The 19,849-nt window shown below is 45.7% G+C and overlaps 1 protein-coding gene across 14 annotated transcripts in view; it reads right to left on the bottom strand.

Moving 5' to 3' along the window:
• CELF4 (CUGBP Elav-like family member 4) overlaps nt 1-19,849 on the bottom strand; it is an 885,136-nt gene that overhangs the window by 50,683 nt on the left and 814,604 nt on the right. For 10 of the 14 annotated variants that reach the window (XM_030567118.1, XM_030567122.1, XM_030567119.1 and 7 more), the window contains exon 11: nt 17,578-17,721. In XM_030567118.1, the coding sequence (XP_030422978.1) occupies nt 17,578-17,721 (144 nt within the window). The remainder of the gene's footprint in view (nt 1-17,577; nt 17,722-19,849) is intronic. The other 4 variants (XM_030567128.1, XM_030567129.1, XM_030567130.1 and 1 more) reach the window with 1 other exon arrangement.

Below are 19,849 nucleotides of genomic sequence, written 5' to 3'. Positions count from 1 at the left end.
GGGCAGGCCCCTGAGCTCCTCTCTGAGCATTCTGTTCCTGCCTCACCTTGTTTACTGCCTTCCATAAAATAGGTCTCCTGGGCACCCTTCCTCTGAGCATCCATGACATTCTTCCATCTGGCCAGAGCGTCACATGGGGTGCACCTTGCTCAGTGGGGCTGTCTGCTGACTCCCCGGCCTACATTTTCAGATGTGTCCTGTCATTCTAGGTGTCTTGATTTTGGGGATCTGACTTGATATGCTGAGAAGCTGATCTGCAGAGGCGCTTGTCGCTTGCAACTCATGCTAATGTCAGCTGGAGCGGTGGCTGCTCAGTGTCCCTGAAAATCAGGCCTGAAGCATTTAGGTTCAAATTCCAACATGCTCCAGAGGAGAAGGGGCTTAAAAATGTAAGCCCACAGGCAGGGGCACAATGAGAATTTTCCTAAGGAGGTGACCTGCCAAGTAGCTGAGGTCACAGCATGTGCTTCATTCCCAATTTCCCTGTTGGTGAGATCCTGCTTTATGCATGTGTTATATTCTGAGAGGCATCTGTGTGCGTATGGGGTTGCCTTGCCCCTGCCCTTCACCTTGTCAAATGTGTCCTTGCTGAGTTGTCATCTCTCCTTCCAGAGGGGGCCCAGAAGCAGTTGAGGTGGAGGAGACAGCATGAGGAGATGGTGTCCCAGGGTTGTAGGATGCAAGGAGCTGGGTCAGGGATCTCTCTCCTCACTTCTCCCACCAGAGAGAACAGGACTATGAATTTGTGGTGGCATCAGTCTGTGGCAAAGCAGAGGTTGGTTGGGGTCCCTGGGTCCCCACCTTCATTAGGTCCCTGCCCATAGGCACTCTGATTCCCTGTTGGCCTGGGAGTCTGGTCAGGACCTGAACTTGGATCACCTGTGCAGCCAAAGCCCAGTCTGCTGACACTGAGAGATTTGGGCTAAAGAGAGAAGGGGTGAAAGGGGTGGGTTGGGACTTTACCAATGAAATTTGAAAGCAAGGTAAAGTATGATAAGCTTAATAAGAGTGGGGAAGTTGTTTCACATGTGTGGGACCTGAGGAGTGATGAAATGACTCTTGCCCAACCCAGTGTGGGAGGGGGGATGAGAAATCGCCATTCCCCTAGACCGCACTGCCTGTGCCAGCTCTCAATTTCCTTTGTCAATATGTGCAGGCATAGCTGGATTCTGCTTAAACGGAGCTCCTGGGTGGAGGCACAGTGCGAACAGGTGCTGAGCAAAATTTTTCCACACAGCTCTGCCCCTGTTGTTCCAATCACAGGTCTCATGGAACTCCGTGAATGTGAGTCACTCCTGACCTACACTGCTCCCCGTTCTGGGCCCCCACATAGTTCTGCTAGCGCATCCCTCATCCTAATATGCTGCACTCACTGCTATTTCGGTTCTGGCCTTTCCAATTCCCCCACTGAAACTTTGCCAATACATCTCAGCCATGTCCTGCATCTCCTGCTGCTGTTCCAGCCCTGGTTCCAGCCCACAACGCTGCAATAACATTCTGTAAATAGAACCACTGAATCATAGAATCATAGAACTGGAAGGGTTCTCGAGAGGTCATCTAGCCCAGACCATCCTTGACAGGTGATTGTCTAACCTGCTCTTAAATAATATACTAGCACTTAGCACCCCTCAAACTGTCCCCTGGGACCCAGAAGCTCTTGTTCTCACCTTTAGCTCCCTTTCTCTCCTTTATCTTTAACTGATCTCTTTCCTCTGGCTACTTTCCGTCTGCTCACAAACCTCTCCAGTATTTCTTGAGCCACCTCCTCTTGTCTGCTTATCATTTTGCTGCCTTCCTTTTTCTCTCCCGTATTCCAGAATGCTGTCCACTCCCTTCTCCCGCTCTTTCCTTGATCCCCTGCAATCTGGCGTGCACCACCTCCACTCCTCCATAACTGTCCTCACCAGTCACCAATGATAGATGCGATTTTCCTAGATACAGCAAAGCAGCACATCACTTTTCTTACGCTCCTTGTTTTCTCTGGTACCTTCAACATAGCCAATCAGTCTCATCGCCTTTGCTTTCTCTCCTCTTTTGGCATCCATGATTTGGTGTGCTCCTGGTCTGCCTCTCACCACGCTGACTTGGTCCTTCCATATTTCCACTGATGGCTCTTCATCCTCCTCTCCTGCTCCAGAAACTGGATTTTCATCTGCAATCCCATCCTCTCCTCTCCTCATCAGCTCCCAAATTTTCAGGGAAGGGACTCAAAGAAAAGCTACAAGGATGATTCATGGCATGGAAAACATGCCTTAAAACGATAAACTAAAGGAGCTTTACCTATTTAGAGATGGTGTAGATATGCGGTAAAATTTTCAAATGCACCTATGTGATGTGGGCCCTTTTCAAAAGCAACTTATGGCCATGGAGCCTACAGTTCATTGACTTTCAATGAGACTTGAGTTCACTTTTGACAGGAGAACTAAGGTTCCTACATCACTTAGGGGCTTTTGAATCTAGCAGACAAAGGCATAATAAGATCCAGTATGTGGAAATGGAAGCCATCAAATTTCAAATTGGAAATAAGATGCAGATGTTTAGCAGTGAGGATGACTAACCACCGAAACAGATTACCAAGGGATGTGATGGATTCCACCAAATGAAGACTGGATGTCTTTGTAAATTGTATGCTTCAGTTCGACCAGAAGAGGGGCAACTCACAGGAATCACTTGGTGAGATTTTCAGGCCTGTGTTTTACAGAGGGTCAGACTAGATGGTCATAATGGTCCCTTTACAATCTAGGAAACTTTCACAATGCATTAGCAAACCCATAAAACTCATTGCCACAGGATATTGAGTTTAGGATTCAAAACAGCATTAGCCATTCCTATGGATAATAACAGACTCCATCGATATATAGAATCGAATAAAAATTGATAGAGATAAACCCTCATATTTCAGAGCACAGGTCTACACCTAACTTCTTTGGGGCAGGGACTTTTTGTCCTGTGTTTGTACAGCACCTAGCATGGTGAGGTCCTGGGCCATGAATGGGACTCCTAGGCACTACAGATAAATAGATAATAAAAGAAAGGCATTAGGAAGGTAGTTTCTCTATGGTCTGGAGTGTCCAGGAGCAGGCTACTGGACTAGATGGATCCCTGGTTAGACCTGCTATGGCAGTTCATATGTTCCTCATTTTCTGTGTCTTATTTTATACTCCAAAATACTAATGCTTTCTTTGCTGCCCCATCCATATCCATTGTCATATCTTCCTCATTAATATTGCCAAAATCTATCTGTTTTTCACAGTCTCCACCGCTAAAACATTCATCTAGAACATGACCATCTCTCAATTTTGTTACTGTAACCTCCTCGTCTGTGCACTGAAGGAGGCAGGAGTTCTGTGCAACAAATAGTATGTCATCATGTAATTAAGGGCTGTATCATAATACACACACACACAAGATGTTTAATCAGTGTAGCCAGTCTTTTTATCCTTCAATGGTTGCACCGCCACATATTTTGAGATGTCATCATACACTACTGTCAAATACTGATTTCTAGCTGATGTTTCTGGGAATGGACATTCCAAGTGAATCTGTATGAATTCCCAGGGCTTACTGGGTTGGGCATTTCCCCTAAAGGAGTTCCTCTTCTTGCTGGCAGTTTCCTTTCTTGACTGGTAAGACAGTAAAGAATCCAGTCCTTAATTTCTGCAGTCATGCCCAATCAAAAACATCTGTCAGATACTCAGCTCAGTGTCTTCCCTGGTGGCCTGCCACTTTATTATCTTGAAGACACTCCAGTGCCATTCCATATAATCTAGCTGGCAAGACAATCCTGTTACTTTCATACACTAGCAAGTTGGCAGTCAGATTAATAGATAATTGTTCCTGAACTGTGTTGAATCTCCCCAGTGTGGATCTCCTTCAGTAGATCTGTTGCCACCCTGAACACAACTCAGGTTCCTTGGACTGTTCTTGCCAGATGTCCTCACAAGAGCAGGCTGAGTCTATTCTCACTGCTCTCACCCAGCTGAGAGCATCCACAACCACACTTTGCTTGCCAGGCTTATGTTGACTGGTGAACGTTTATTCAGACAGTTTGCAAATCCACTTCCCCAGGTGTCCTTCTGGGTGGTGCTTCATTACACGGCACTGTGATCTGTGTATACTGTGAATTCTGTACCTAGTAACTAGGGATGATAGGCCTCAAGGCCTCTGCGTTAGCCAGGCACTCCAGTTCTTCAGCTGAACACTTGGTTTCCCTCTTATATAACCTGTGACCTCCACAAGCTTCCAGTCTGCACCTACCAAGCTCATCAATTTGTTCCAGTGCAAATTTGATAGCAGCCTTTGAGGCATCACAGGTTATCATGAATGGCTAGGGCACATCTGGGAATTTAAGCACAGCATAGTGAAGAAGTCCTTCCTTCAGTGACTCAAATGCTTTCTAGTATGTCTCTGTCCAGACAAAACTGTTTTTTTGTTTTTTTTTTACAAATTTCTTGAAGAATCTGCAGTGGACTACAAACCATTGTATGTCCTTCAAGTCTGTAGGAACCTTCCAGTACTTTATAACATTCAGTTCCAACCCGTTCTTACTGACTATATGTCCTAGGAAAGTGATGCGACTTCTTGCAAACTGACATTGGTTTCCTGCACATTTAAATCCTGACTTCTTAAAAAGCTTTAGAACCCTTTCCACTTCTACCAGAGGTTCCTCCTGTGTTTTATGGACACAAATTAAGTCATCTAAATATGTGGGGATGTCTTCAATTCCCAAAATTTGGGTTCAGTGATTTACTACCCTCTGAAACGTGCCTAGCACCTTCATGCATCCAAAAGACATTCTGCAGAATTGAAACAGTTCATAGGGCGTCACAAAGGCAGTTTTTTCTTCATCCTCAAGTGTCAGTTTAATCTGATGGTATCCAGATATCACATCAAAACTACTAAAATATTTTTCTCCTAACATTTTATCTAGTGGGTCTGCTATGTGCAGATGGGGGTAGCTATCTGGAACCATCTGTGTATTAAGTCTCCTGTAGCCAGTGCATATCCTCAAGTCTCCGTTTGGCTTTTTCACAGTTACAACTGTCAGGCTATCCTCCAGCATGCAAATTTAGCTTCTCTTTCACTGTGGTCTGGTACACCAGGGGAATCCAATGTAGGGGCTACTTCACAGGAACACTCTCTGGCCTAAATGCAATCTGATGTTGCACCCCATCAGATCTGCCAAGCTCGTCATTATTCCTGGAAGAGTGGCTGTTCTAATTGCTTACTTTAATTGCCTTCTATGGCTGCTTCTGTCAAGTCAATTCCCAGCTCTTTTACTGATTGGGCTGCTTCACAGCTCTTGATCTCTGTCCCTCTGAAAGGCTTTGAAACACTAGTTACACTCTTCCCATGGTCTGATCTTTCACTAATTGAACTTCCTGGTCAGTCACATTAATTGGTCTTACTCCAGAACTCCCTCTTTGGTCCGGCTTGAAACAGAGTCCCACTACACAGCCATCCTGACTGCATATTTGTAGCTTCAAACACTCCTATAGGTTCACCACAGCAGTCCTTTATCCTTAGGGGTATTATTGCATGATGACCCGGCTTCACCACAAATTTATTCTGAGAGACCACCAGGAGCAGTTCATCTCTGTCATCCTGAAGGCATGGCGGAGACACCTCTAAGGCCGCAAAAGTTGCTTCCCAGAGTCCACACTTCCTCCTACTCACCTCCTGCAGGGGTATCTGAATATTGTCCAGGGACAAGTGTGTTCTATTGACACCTGTGACAGGGTGGAACTCATCACTCTGGTGCCACCTGCTAGCTGTCATGGGAATTAGCTCATCTTGCTAGAGCATCCTCTGCTGGTGGTGCGTTGCTGCTGTCACTTCTCCTTTAGGAGCCATTCCAGCTCTGATTGGCTGCTCCTCGCAGCCCCTCTCTAATTGGATGCCTCCTGTGCAGCCTCCCTAGGGCTCTAATAACCCCGTATGGGTCAGTGTGGGGCACATGCCCTATCATGACATCCCAGGACTTCTTATGATGCTCTCAAATGAAATCCACTTCCAGTACAACATCACTAGAAATATTGGTCACTACAACAAAAAATCCTTTTAGGATTCAGAGACCCCAAATTCAGAGAGATTTGAGTTTCTCTTGATATCAGCAGTGGCTGATTATTAATAGTCACTAATTTAACCCCTGGAGTACAAATTTTCTTCCCTTCAGCACTGAGTGTTCCCATGGATCAGACTTATCTCAGATCCCGAGTCCAACAGCACTGTGGTTTTTCTAGCTGTTGATGTCCCCAGACCCAGACTAACCAGCAGCTCTTCACATTGGCCATTCTAATAGCTGCTGATGGTGGCCCTACTGCTTCAGCAACTTCTAGTTTCCCAGGTGTGGCTTCCCTCTCCTCAGGCAAATCTGTCTCCATTGACCGCTCCCCTCAGCATCATGCCCCCAAATGTCATAGAATCATAGAATACCAGGGTTGGAAGGGACCTCAGGAGGTCATCTAGTCCCACCCCCTGCTCAAATCAGGACGAATCCCCAGTCAGATTTTTGCCCCAGATCCCTAAATGGCCCCCTCAAGGACTGACCTCACAACCCTGGGGTTAGCAGGCCAATGCTCAAACCACTGAGCTATCCCACCCCACCCCAGGTGTCACCTGGCTTGGGACCCACTCAGGAAACAGTCTCTTGCTTCTGACCCATTGGTTGCCTGTGAATAACTTGGGTCTCCTCCAATTTTTTACTCACTTCACAAGCTGTCGTTTTTTGAAGTGCTGCATCTGGTATAAAGGAATCACCCTGAGGCTGGGAATTAACAGCTGATACCTTTTAGGAAACCTCAAATTCTGCTTCCACATTTTGAACTCTGTGTATAACCTGGTCCATAGTACATTATCCTCCTTCACCAGGAGGTTATTAAACTACATGAAGCTGTTCAATGTCTTCATCAATGATTTAGATCAGAGCTGGGCAAACTACAGCCCACGGGCCACATCCAACCCACGGGACCATCCTGCCCAGCTTCCGAGCTACTAGCCCGGGAGCTTAGCCCCTGGCCCCTCCCCTGCTGTCCCCTCTACCCCACAGCCTCAGCTTGCTCGCTCCACTGCCGGTGCAATGCTCTGGGTGGTGGGGCTATGAGTTCCTGGGGCAGCACAGCTGCAGAGCCCTGCCTGACCTGGTGCTCTGTGCTGTGTGGCGGCGGCAGTGTGGCCTGGCTCCAGCCAGGTGGCACGGCTGTAGTGCCACCAGCAAGGGCGGTTCTAGACATTTTGCTACCCCAAGCATGGCGTCATGCCGCAGGGGGCACTCTGCCGGTTGCTGGTCCCGCTGCTCCGGTGGACCTCCCACAGGCACACCTGTGGGAGGTCCTCCGAAGCCACGGGACCAGAGGACCCTCCGCAGGCATGCCGCTGAACGCATTATGCCTGCTGCCCTCCCGGCAACCGGCAGAGCGCCTCCCATGGCATGCTGCCCCAAGCACGCGCTTGGCGTGCTGGGGCCTGGAGCCGCCCCTGGCCACCAGCCACTGGTGCTCAGGCAATGAGGTAAGGGGGCAGGGATCAGGGGAGGTTGGATAGAGGGCAGGAGAGTTTGGGGTGGTGGTCAGGGGTCGGGGATGTGGGTAGGGGTCGGGGTGGTTGGGGGGAACATGGGGTTGAATGGGACCAGGGTCCTGGGGGGGCAGTCAGGAAGGGGGGAGTTGGCTGTGGTGGCAGGGAGCAGTCAGGGGCAGGGTTCTGGGGGAAGTTAGGGGACAGGGAGAAGGGGTGGTTGGATGGGGCAGGAGTCCCGGGGGGGGCTGTCAGGAATTAGAGGAGGGTTTGGATGGGGTGGTGAGGGTCTGGGGGTGCTCAGGGGACAGGGAATGGGTGTGTGTGGATGGGGCAGGGGTCCCAGAGGGGCCATCTGGGAATGGGGTGTGGGGGGGTTGGATGGGGCAGGAGTACTGGGGAGAGCAGACAGGAGGTGGGAGCCGGGACACGATTCCTTCCCCTAACCAGCCCTCCATACAATTTATGAAACCCAGTGCGGCCCTCAGGCCAAAAAGTTTGCCCGCCACTGATTTAGATAATGGCTTAGAGAGTACACTTATAAAGTTTGTGGACGATACCAAGCTGGGAGGGGTTGCAAGTACTTTGGAGGATAGGATTAGAATTCAAAATGATCTCAACAAACTGGAGCAATGGTCTGAAGTAAATAGGATGAAATTCAATAAGGACAAATGCAAAGTGCTCCACTTAGGAAGGAACAATCAGTTGCACACACACAAAATGGGCAATGACTGCCTAGGAAGTAGCACTGCGGAAAGGGATCTGGGGGTCATAGTGGACCATAAACTAAATATGAGTCAACAGTGTAACACTGTTGCAAAAAAAAGCGAACATCATTCTGGGATGTGTTAGCAGGAGTGTTGTAAACAAGACACAAGAAGTAATTCTTCCACTGTACTCCGCACTGATTAGGCCTCAACTGGAGTATTGTGTCCATTTCTGGGTGCCACATTTCAGGAAAGATATGGACAAATTGGAGAAAGTCCAGAGAAGAGCAACAAAAATGATTCAAGGTCTAGAAAACATGAGCAATGAGAGATTAAAAAAACTGGGTTTGTTTAGTCTGGAAAAGAGAAGACTGAGCGGGGACCTGATGACAATTTTCAAGTACATAAAAGGTTGTTACAAGGAGGAGGGAGAAAAATAGTTTTTCTTAACCTCTGAGGATAGGGCAAGAAGCAATGGGCTTAAATTGCAGCAAGGGAGGTTTAGGTTGGACATTAGGAAAAACTTCCTAACTGTCAGAGTGGTTAAGCACTGGAATAAATTGCCTAGGGGGGTTGTGGAATCTCTGTCACTGGAAATTTTTAAGAGCAGGTTAGACAAACACGTGTCAGGGATGGTCTAGAAAATACTTGGTCCCGCCATGCGTGCAGGGGACTGGACTAGATGACCTCTCAAGGTCCCTTCCAGTCCTATGATTCTATGATTCTACACTTATAAATAATTTATAAATTGAGGTTTCACATAGGATTCTCTCATGGCAGACGGCAGGGGCAGTCCGTGTGCTGTTAGGGCAGCATGCGCGTTTGCGCAGCGGCGGCAATTCGGCGGCAGCTTCTGTCTTCAGCTGGAAGACAGAAGCTGCTGAATTGCTGCCACGGGCAGCTGAACATAGAAGCTGCCACTGAATTGCCACTGCCGCGGAAATGCTCGTGCTGCCCTAATGGCACACGGACTGCCCCCGTCGTCTGCGGCGGCAATTCGGCGCACTGCTTGGGGCAGCAAAAACACAGGGACTGCTGCCCCTTGCTGATTGCTGCCCGAAGCACCTGCTTGGAATGCTGGTGCCTGGAGCCAGCCCTGCTTATAGATTGTAATCAAGTCACCCCTTACTCTTCTCTTTGTTAAGGTCAATAGATGGAGCTCCTTGAGACTATCACTATAAAGGTTTGTTTTCTAATCCTTTAATCATTTCTGTGGCTCTTCTCTGAACCTCTCCAATTTATTAACATCCTTCTTGAATTGTAGGCACCAGAGCTGGACACAGGATGCCAGCACAAGTGCCAAGTATAGAGGTAAAATAACCTATCTACTTTTACTTGAGATTTCCCTCTTTAAGCATCCAAGGATTTGCATTAGCCCTTTTGCCCGTAGCGTCACCCTGGGAGCTCATATTCAGCTGATTGTCCACCATGACTGATTAGCCACCTTTGGTTGCTGGGTTTAGTGCGTGGGTGCTGGGTGGGGTTGGTGGCCTGTGATATGCAAGCGGTCATACTCGGTGAGTTGCTGGTCCCTTCTGGCCTTACACTCCATGACATAACGAACAGGAGTTCTTGTGGCACCTCACAAGTACTCCTGTTCTTTTTGCAGATAAAGACTAACATGGCTGCTACTCTGAAACTCCATGACATGACCCCCAAAGCTTTTTCAGAGTCACTGCTTCCCAGGATTGAGTCCCCAACCTGTAAGTGTGGCCTACAGTCTTTGTTCCTCAATGTATACATTTACATTTAGCTGTATTAAAATGCATATTGATATGAAAGACCACAGCATCCTTCTTCCCCCCACTCCAATGACTCTATTTATCCACAATGGAAGAGCTTCATCAGGAGCGATTGAGAGAGGCCCTCCCCCATCAGAATATCCAATAGCTCAGGGTTAGGCACTCACCTGAAATAGCAGACCCTTGTTCAAATCCCTTTTTCCTACTTAGGTGGAGGGGGCATTTGAACCAGGGGTCTTTCACGTCCTAAGTCAATAAACTAACCACTAGGCTAAACGTTATAGAAATGTAGGATTGGAAGTGACCTCAGAAGGTCATCTAATTCAGTTCCCTGCTCTGAGGCAGGACTACATACAATCTAGATCATCCTTGCAGGTGTTTGTCTAATCTGTTCTTTAAAACCTCCAATGATGGAGATTCAACAACCTCCCCTAGGTAATTTGTTCCAGTGTTTAACCACCCTGACAGTTAGGAAGTTTTTCCTCATGTCTAACCTAAATCTCCCTTGCTGCAATTTAAGCCTATTACTTCTTGTCCTGTGCTCAGTGGATAAGAAGAACAATTTATCATGCTCCTCGTTATAACAACCTTTTACATATTTGAAGACTGCTATCATGCCCCCCTTCTTCAGACTAAAAAAACAAACAAACATTTTTTTCAATTTAGATCTTTAATCATTTTTGTTTCTCTCCTCTGGACTTCTATTTGTCCACATCTTTTCCAAAGTGTGGTGCCCAGAAGTGGACACAATACTCTAGATGAGGATTTATCAGCACGGCATAGAGTGGAAGAATTATTTCTTGTGTCTTGCTTACAACACTCCTGCTAATCCAGCCCAGAATGATGTTTGCATTTTTTGAAACAGTGTCACACTCTTGAGTCATTTAGTTTATGATCCACTATGATACCCCGATCCTTTTCGGCAATATGCCTTCCTAGACACTCATTTCCCATTTTGTATTTGTGCAATTGATTGTCCCTTCCTAAGTGGAGTACTTTGAATTTGTCCTAATTGAATTCCTCCTATTTATTTCAGACCATTTCTCCAGGTTGTCAAGATCATTTTGAGTTCTAATCCTGTCTTCCAAAGCGCTTGCAACCCCCACTACCTGATATCATCTGCAAACTTTATAAGGGAAGTAGGGTGACCAGATAGCAAGTGTGAAAAATCAGGATGGGGCTGGAGGGTAACAGGAGCCTATACAAGAAAAAGACCCAAAAATTGGGACTGTCTCTATAAAATTGGGTCATCTGGTCAACCTAGAGGGAAGTTTATATAAGGGAAGTCTTCCTCCTTCCCCAGCTGTTTCGTGGGACCTCACCTGAGGGGCCCGACTTGGTAAGCAGCTCAATGTCTATTTCCCCCTGGTTTGTGAATTGCTCTTAGGTGGGAGTTAGGCTCCTGGATATTGACAAGGATGCTGCTGTGTGCATGCTCAGAAACAGAAACTTAGGTGCCTAGGGAACTTTTACTGCAAAAAAGTAGGTGGCAATTGAGTTTAGGCACCTACAGGATTTCAGTGGGAGTTTTGTGCAACACCATGTCCCCGAAACAGGAACGTTGTGCATTCAGGCCTAAGAACTGAGGAATGTACACTGTGCACTGGTTACCTTGGGTGACAGGGGAGGCAACCTAAGGGCATCAATCTCTAGCTTCGGTGACAAGTATCAGAGGGGTAGCTGTGTTAGTCTGGATCTGTAAAAGCAGCAAAGAGTCCTGTCTTTTACTCTATGAGGTGCCACAGGACTCTTTGCTAGCTTCGGTGAATCTATGAAAAAGATGTAAACTGCTGTCTAGTGTTTCTTATTCATAGAGTATAAGGCCAGACGGGTCCACTGTGATCACCTAGGCTGACCTCTTCTATAATACAAGCCCTAGGACTTCCCTGAATTAATTCTTCTTTGAACTAATGCACAGCTTTTAGAAAAAGATCCAATGGGCTGAACAAATCTTGGCTCACCTCTGATCTGCTAAGATGCATTTCAGTTGTTTGATAAATGTTCCCTGCTTCTCACTTTGTCTCCTCTCCCTAAGCCCAATATTGTCCCTTCTGGCAGCCCACATCTAACACTCGAGTCAGCCTCTCAACTAATTTTCACCAACTGCCCTTGAAAAAAAAAGAAGCTCCTGAAGTCTCAAGTGTTGCATGCAGTATTTCTGCCCTCCCGGGGATCTCCTCCCACCTTATATCCCTTCTGCTGCGCAGTGCTCTGGAAAGTTCTAAGCTACTCGGGGCAGGATGTCTGCTCTTTGTTCAGTTCATTTACGTCCTGCGCATCACTGCTCATCTGTATACTGCAACATACATATAATAATCATAGAGATGATGACAGATTTGCCTCTTCTATGCCAAACCTTGTGAAAAATACTGAATGATCTTACAGCAACAATAACTAGAACTGGTTGAGAAATGAAAAAAAATGTTGCTATTTTTTAAAAACTTTTCATAAAAAAAGTAATCACAATTTTGTTTTTTTGATAAATTTAATCATTCTATAAACTGGTTAAACAGGACATTTTTTCATGCAAAATAAAATACATTAAAAAAAACCCAACCCATTGGTCTCAATTTCAATTTTTTTGACCAGATTGAGGAATGACATTTTTCTCATATAAGCACTGAATATTTATTATTATTTGTTTGATCTGGTCCCAGCAGAATCATATTTTTATTATAAGTGGAGATATGAGAACCTCTTCATTCACAGGGAAAGGTCTGTTCTTGTTCATTGCACCATAAGAAGTATGGAGGGGCAAGGTAAAAAGAGATGGGTGAATGATCCCATATAGAACTCTAGAGTCCTGCTGGAAAAACACAACTGAGATTTGAGCAGGCATGTTTTTGCTTGGTGCACAGTAAAGAGCACAAAGCTGCTGCAATCCAATGCAAGTGGATACTATGGGAGAAATGTTGAGTGCTAGGCATAGCATCTTGAACTATAAAGTTAAACCCTCTCCACAGCCACTCTATGGCTTGTAAAAACACAGGGTAAAAAACGGGACACGGAGTGGCTGTTGCTGAGATATGGAGATAAATCAACATATCAGCATGCAAATTCAATGGAAATTTTAATTTTTCAGTTTGATTTTAATTAAAAAAAATCAGTTTTTGGCATCAAAAGATCAAAGATGTTTACCGAAAACCAAAATTTTAGTTAACCTAAAAAGGATTTTTTAAAATAATAATCTTTCTTTCTTTCTTTCTTTCTTTGGAAACAGTTTTTGAAAACCAAAAATGTTTTGTTTTTTGTTTGATGAAAAAGTAAAAAAAAAAATTCTCAGAAAGTATAAAAAACAAAAAAAATTCAGTGCAAAATAATTGTCATTTTCAACCATTTCTAATTATCATAGCTAAATAGTCACTACTCCCATATCTGTGTAACAACAAACTGCAAATCAGAGACCAGCAGAACTGCCAACTGCAAACATTCAAAAATCAAGAGGTTTGCTTAAAATCATGAGACTTTTAAAAATAACTTTTGAATTCTTTTTTTATTATGTCTGCTGTGGTCATGTTTTCAAGCTTTTCTCTGCAATGATGAGGACAAAAACTTACTTTAAAAAAAAAGAAAGTGGAGACATTCCTAATCACATGCCTCCAGGAGCTGGAACTTTAAGAAAAGCACCCAATATTCTGAGACTCATAATTAAATCACCAGGTTTGGCAACACTATAAGCATGGAAGCAAATTATCCATCTTGCAAAGACAGTGTGGGGGATACTAGGTATTTATCACCATGCACCAACTGTTTCTGACCAGCACTCTTCATGCTGCAGTTTTCCTCACCTGCATACCACTGGCTCCCACAAAAGATTAACATTCTTTCCCACCCTTACAGAAACAAAGGAAATCAAAGAAATCCCTTTCCAGTTAGTGCCTGATTTACTGTCCTGGTAACTTTCACTGCTGTACACTCCTCTTTATCACTACCCACCTCGCAAATGTTAGCGGGCTGACAACTTGCTCCAGGGAAGTTTCTCCACATTGCTTCTTTCATCCAGGCGTACCTACGCAGGTTGGTTTTGTTGCTCTCTTACTACACATTGTGTTCACATACTATTAAAAGGATCAGGGTAGATGATCTAAGGCAAATTTTCACTACTAGCTTTCCAAGTAAACTGCCCTGATATCATATCCTATGGGTATAGCACAGGAGGATCTGGGATGTGGCTGTTGAGTCTTTCATGCAGTTGGGCTGTAATGAAAGTGCCCTGTACGTGTGTGTAACTTTAAGGTAAACCAATCCCTCTCCTTAGCACAGTGACCTCTGGCCTCTTGAGCTGGGTGTAGCAAGAAGAACTAAAAACCCAACCCGAAAAAACTTGGCCTGCATGAAGTCTGCAACAGGGGTGGAGTCTGAACAGCCCAGCCATTGGTTGCTGTTGTTTCCTATATCCCTTATCACCTAGATGTGCTGTTAAATTTAGAGGCCATTTCTGAATGGTGAATGTGATAAGCCTCAAGACCATAACCTGCTCTTTTCTGAGCATGACTATACAGGCAGCACATTGTTTTCTTGCTCTCTCTCTCTCATTTGGGTGCTAGGCCAGGAAATCAGCAGAAAGGGTGGCAACTGATGCCCTGTTCTTCATGACATGCACAAAAGTACCTTGCACACCCTGCGCTGTCATCACTGGACAAATCAGATAATGCAACTGCCTTCAGCTGCTCTAGGCAACAAGTTGGAGAATTCAAAACTTTCAGTCCCAAAAGGTGAAGACCAAAAGTTTGATGCCACGGACCTAATTCACTGTGTCTCGTGTGGCTACGAAGATTTTCTCCATCGCTGCAGGTGATTTCAAGAGACCTGGCAGGGCGTCTTTCCTCCCCCAAGGCCCATAAGAGGGGGAATTAAAGGAAAAAAGGCTTGGTGACTTGCTGTGTACTCACCATATGTAAAAACGGCAAAAGGGCCAGCTCCCAGTAAGTAAGCACTAAGCAGAGCTGTTTGGGAAGTGGGTTTTGTTCCCATGAGAACACTTGGATGAATTTTTTTTAACCAAAGTTTTTGGGCTTTTGTTGGGAAAAACAAACAAAACAAAATGCATACGTTGATTTGTTTTGCTTTTGTTTTTGGTATCTGAAAAGTGAAATGTTCTGTCAGAAAACCAAGAATTTTTCAATCAAATATAGTCAAAATTGGACATTTCCTGTAGGAAAACCAATGTTCTGTTGAAAAAAATGTTGCATGAAAAATATGGTCCAGCTCTAGGTCCACTGAAAGCAGCAAATAGACTGAGGACCTGATTCTCTGGACTTTTGCATTGCTGTAAAACTGGCAGATTTGGCAAGCTGGAAATTCCCTATATGTAGGGGCAAACCTTGTGTGGTACAGACCAAATGCAACTGCTGTATGCCAATGCCATACCCCCAGTTCTGGGGCTAAGGGGCAAGGCCCAGGGAATGGTGAAAATCCCTCTTTTTTGACTATCACTGGCTACTAGAATGGCCTCTCTTGGCTACCTAGGCAGCTAAGTTTAATTTAGAGAGGATGTTCTAACTTATCCCAGCATTGTCTGGAGCTGAGAATTGGGTCCTGAGAGCCTAAATGAAGTTACCAAGCTTCTCTCCTTGTTTTTTGCTGGACTTGGGGACTAAACACCTGAGTGGAACCTTTTACTTGTAGGCTGGGAGAACCTCGTTACCCACAAGTATTTTGGTGGTTACTGTGCCAGTGGATTGCTAAGTGGGTTGTGGTTTTAGGTTTCATCCTCTCTATAACATACCATAAATAAATATTTGCATTCTCCTCCTATTGCATTGCAGTATCATGGTTTTCATCCTGCGATCTCCAAGCACTGCATAAATATCAGTGAATACCGGCACGTGAACTAGGTGTGTGTGACTATCCCCATGTTACAGATTAGTGACTAAATCACAGTGCCAAGACTGGTTAGAGATGAGAAGAGAACAGAGAGAAATCTGAACTCTGCACTCTAGACCCACAGATGATCCTCCCACCTCACTGGGCCTGATTCTCATCTCACTTACTCCACTGCCACACTTCCATTAACATCAACTAAGTTCCCTCTGCTCTACACTTCTGTCAGTAGGAGGAGAACCAGGTCCATTATTTCTCTATATAGAAGAGCATGGAGACAGCCATCTCACTGCCAGAGGCTCCAACTTGACTGTCCCATGCTATGGATACCATCAGAACGTTATCTATCGTTGACTCCTAGAAGTAAGTTGGTCCTCCCATTTGGGCATGACACCACTGGGGCTGTAAAACAAGAAGGAACTGGGACTGAGTCACAAGTGTAATGCTTATTTGAAATCCCTCAAGACGAATCCTCATACTGGGCCTCTCCAAGCTCCGTGCCCAAGAGTTCATGAGAGCAGAAGCTAACAATTACTGGCTGAGATAAACACTGTGTTCCCTCCCTCCCACTGTGTTCCCTCCCAGGCACTCAATGGTCTGTCCAAAGTCGCATTCAGATGCTCTTTGGATGGCCAGGAAGAACTGTATAGACTAGCGGATGTTGGGGCCACGAACTCCTGGTAGCTAGTCAGTCCAAGCCAGCTGACTGCTATCAGCATGGCGCTGATTTCCAGTGGGAAACCGGCCAAGAGAAGTTGCCAGGATTGTCTGAGGGGGAAAGGTGGAGGAGACAAAGGAGGAAACGGGAAAGGGAGGCATGGTGTGGAGATTGACAGCAGCATCAAAACCAAAAGAAAAAATCTGACATGTGGAAGGATCCCCCAGAAGCTGGCTCCAGACCAGTGGCAGGCAGAGAATCCTCTGAGTCAGGGTAATTAAAAAAAATAGTTTGCCCCATTGCTCCTCTCAAAGGGCATGTGTGCAAAAAGCAAGGGACAGCAGGGAACCACATGGCAGATACCAGTGGTGAGTCCGGTGACATCAGAATGAAAGTGCACCCCGAAAGACACGCACCACCCCTGGAAACTGTGGTTCGGACGGAGGGGAACTGGTGAGGAGAGGTACATGGATGAACGTGGACAGTGTCCCTCTCTGCCTCACAACAGCACTGGAGTGTGACATTTACAGCAGCATGATAAGAATTTGAGATGGGGAGGGGAGATCCTGCAGAGAATTCAAACAGATATCACATATCTGTCTGCTGGCAGGGCCCTGAAGCAGACCTCTCTTAGTGGCTTACACTTAGAAGGTCAGATCTTTAGCTAAGAGAAATAAGCATGGCTCCCCCACAGTTTAATGCATTACACCAGCCGGCGATCTGGCCCAGAGAGCCTTTCATTCCCCCCAGTGCCTGATTTTCCTCCCCCTAAGGCACTGTACTTTCTCGCCCAACCAACCCCGCTGCCACAAACCCATCCCCCGACCCTACCAGCTTCTCTCCAAACGCTCATTTATTTTCCCGATGCCACCCGGTGGGTGGGATTTTTCTCCCCTGTAGTCAGCAGCCAAAGCATCCACCTGCTAGCCACCTTCCAAACCTTTGTCTCTGAGCCGTGCACACAGTTCTGAGCATGAGACGATTAAGGGGAGGGGAAAGGGAGAAAATAGTATCGACAGAAGTAAATCGAGAAATCAAAAAACGTAAGCAAAGAGAAAGCAGTTCGAAAGGCAAAGTGTTCAGAGAAAGCCCTTTCCTGGATGAATCTAATTGTTTTGTTATCTTTACCCACCAAAGCATTTACTTTGGTTTGTCGCCCGATCCACAAACACTTTCGAGGAGATGACATTACCGAAAGGCAGGAACATCTGCATCAGCTCAGCATCCCCAAACTCCTGGGGCAGATGGTAGATAAACAGGTTACAGCCCTCTGGTCCTGCAGGTGAGATGGGAAAGAGAAGAAGGGAGGAGATTGAATAAAAAGTACCTGGATTGGACATGCCTCTCTCTCTCCTCTCACCTACCCTCTGCTGGGGTGAAATGCTCCATAGCAGCATATTCTCTAGCAGTACTTCTGTACAGTCTATGTTTTAAATGCTTCCACCACTTCCTTTGGCAGACTGCTAAGATCTTGCCCCTAGACTTCCTCAGCAGAGGGGATCAGGCAGTGGGGATCAACTTCCACAGGGGTTTTGGCTAATCCAGGCTCTGACCCACCAAATGACCAAAGTGATATTTACAACAGCTGCCTACCCTCCCTCCAAAAAAAACCTCACCCCAAGCCAAGATTTTTATAACCAGAGAAGGGAGGAGACCAGGAGACCCCCATGGGGACCTTGCTATGCCAATCTAAGCAACCTGCCAGGTGATCAAATACTACAGCCATGGCATTAGCATAGAACTGATAGCTAGGTAGCTAAATAGAGTGGCATGTATGGAGATGGAAAGAAAGCAGCTTTTCCCAGTATTCCGTTCAGAATTTTTCTTTGTTTCATTCATTCTCATTAATCTTAGTTTCACCTCCCCCCCGCATCCATCTCCTTGGACCACTCTGAATGGTCCCCCTTCCTCCCTCCATCCCTCCCTGGTGTTCATAGGTGGAAGGTTGGTCATCGTTCTCAAACAGCTATTGAGGCGATCGGTGATGATGAGTGGGGACAGACACACAAACACATGGAATTCTATATTCAGCCACCTGACTCTCTGCCCAAACTCAGACAGAACCTGGCCAAGGCTGAAACCCTGAAGCATGACCCCCTGCCCAATCTACACATTGTTTCCAGGCAGGGACCCTCCATTCTCTTCCTGGGGCTGCAATAGATGCTAGAGCAAGAATTCCCGCAGCCTTTTGCAGTATGCAGTAGACTCTAACCTGGAGCTGGTTGGGAAAATCGTGATAGAGCAGTTTTCCATTGGAAAACGCAGTTCGGTCAAAATGAAAATGCTTTGAAAAATCACATAGATTTTGCTGAAATGTTGTTTGAGAAAAAAAGGAGGGGTGGGGGTGGAAAAGCTCCAACAGTGTCGAAACTTCATGTTTTTGACATTTTTGGAATGAAACATTTTGATTTTTCTCTTCAAAATGACTTTTCATTTCAAGTTATGTAATGTATTGTAATTTATATGATAGAATTAAAAAAATCAAAATGGAAACAAAACAGAAAATTTCATTTTGGATCGATCAAGACATTTCAGTTTTGTCAAAATGAAAAGTTTCGATTGATCTCAAATGAATTGAGTATTTTGGTATTTTGGTATTTTCTTCATGGACCATTTTGAAATGTTCAGGTTTAGTCCTGACTTGGAACCAAAATGTCGCAATCCCGAACTCCTCCATGAAATAGAATTTCTTGTTTCTGCCCTGTTCTACTCTTAAGAACATAAGAACAGACGTATCGGGTCAGACTGATTGTCCATCTAGCCCTGTTTTCTGTCTTCCAACAGTGGCCAATGCCAGGAGCTTCAGAGGGAATGACCACAACGGGGCAATAACTGAGTGATCCATCTCCTGTTGTCCAGGCCCAGCTTCTAGCAATCAGAGGTTTAAGGACAGTGAGAGCACGGGGTTGTATCCCTGACCATCTGCTAAAGCCATTGATGGACCTATCCTCCATGAACTTATCTAGTTCTTATTTGAACCCTGTTATACTTTTGACCTTAACAAAGGTAGTTCAGTTTTGCTAATCAGTGTATGGGAGGGCCAATTCCTTTGCATGCTTTTGGGGATGCTCTCCTAGCACCCAGCTGAGCTCTCATTCCTGACTGTGAGAAAGACACAAAGGGTGAGGGGGAAGATTCGTGTGTCTCCCTTTACCATCACCACACACCTATCTGACCTAGCAAAGCAGGGCTTCTGTCATTTATTGCTGGAGAACAGTGCACGTGGGGAAAGAAAAGGATTTTAATGCTCTCGCTTTCTTCATCAGGGCATAATTATAGTGTCATAACACAGCAAATTACAACTTTGCCTTTCCTGTTAGGGAGGGGAGTTCGCCTAGGAGCTCCCACCTTTTATTGGCCATTACTCATTCCCCTGGCTGGCAGGATAAGTACGGTGAAGTCAG

The sequence above is a fragment of the Gopherus evgoodei genome, chromosome 6, assembly GCF_007399415.2.
Source record: "Gopherus evgoodei ecotype Sinaloan lineage chromosome 6, rGopEvg1_v1.p, whole genome shotgun sequence".
Classification (NCBI taxonomy): domain Eukaryota; kingdom Metazoa; phylum Chordata; order Testudines; family Testudinidae; genus Gopherus; species Gopherus evgoodei.
The sequence above is the reverse complement of the archived record's forward strand: the minus strand, read 5'-3'. Positions and strand labels throughout refer to the sequence as shown.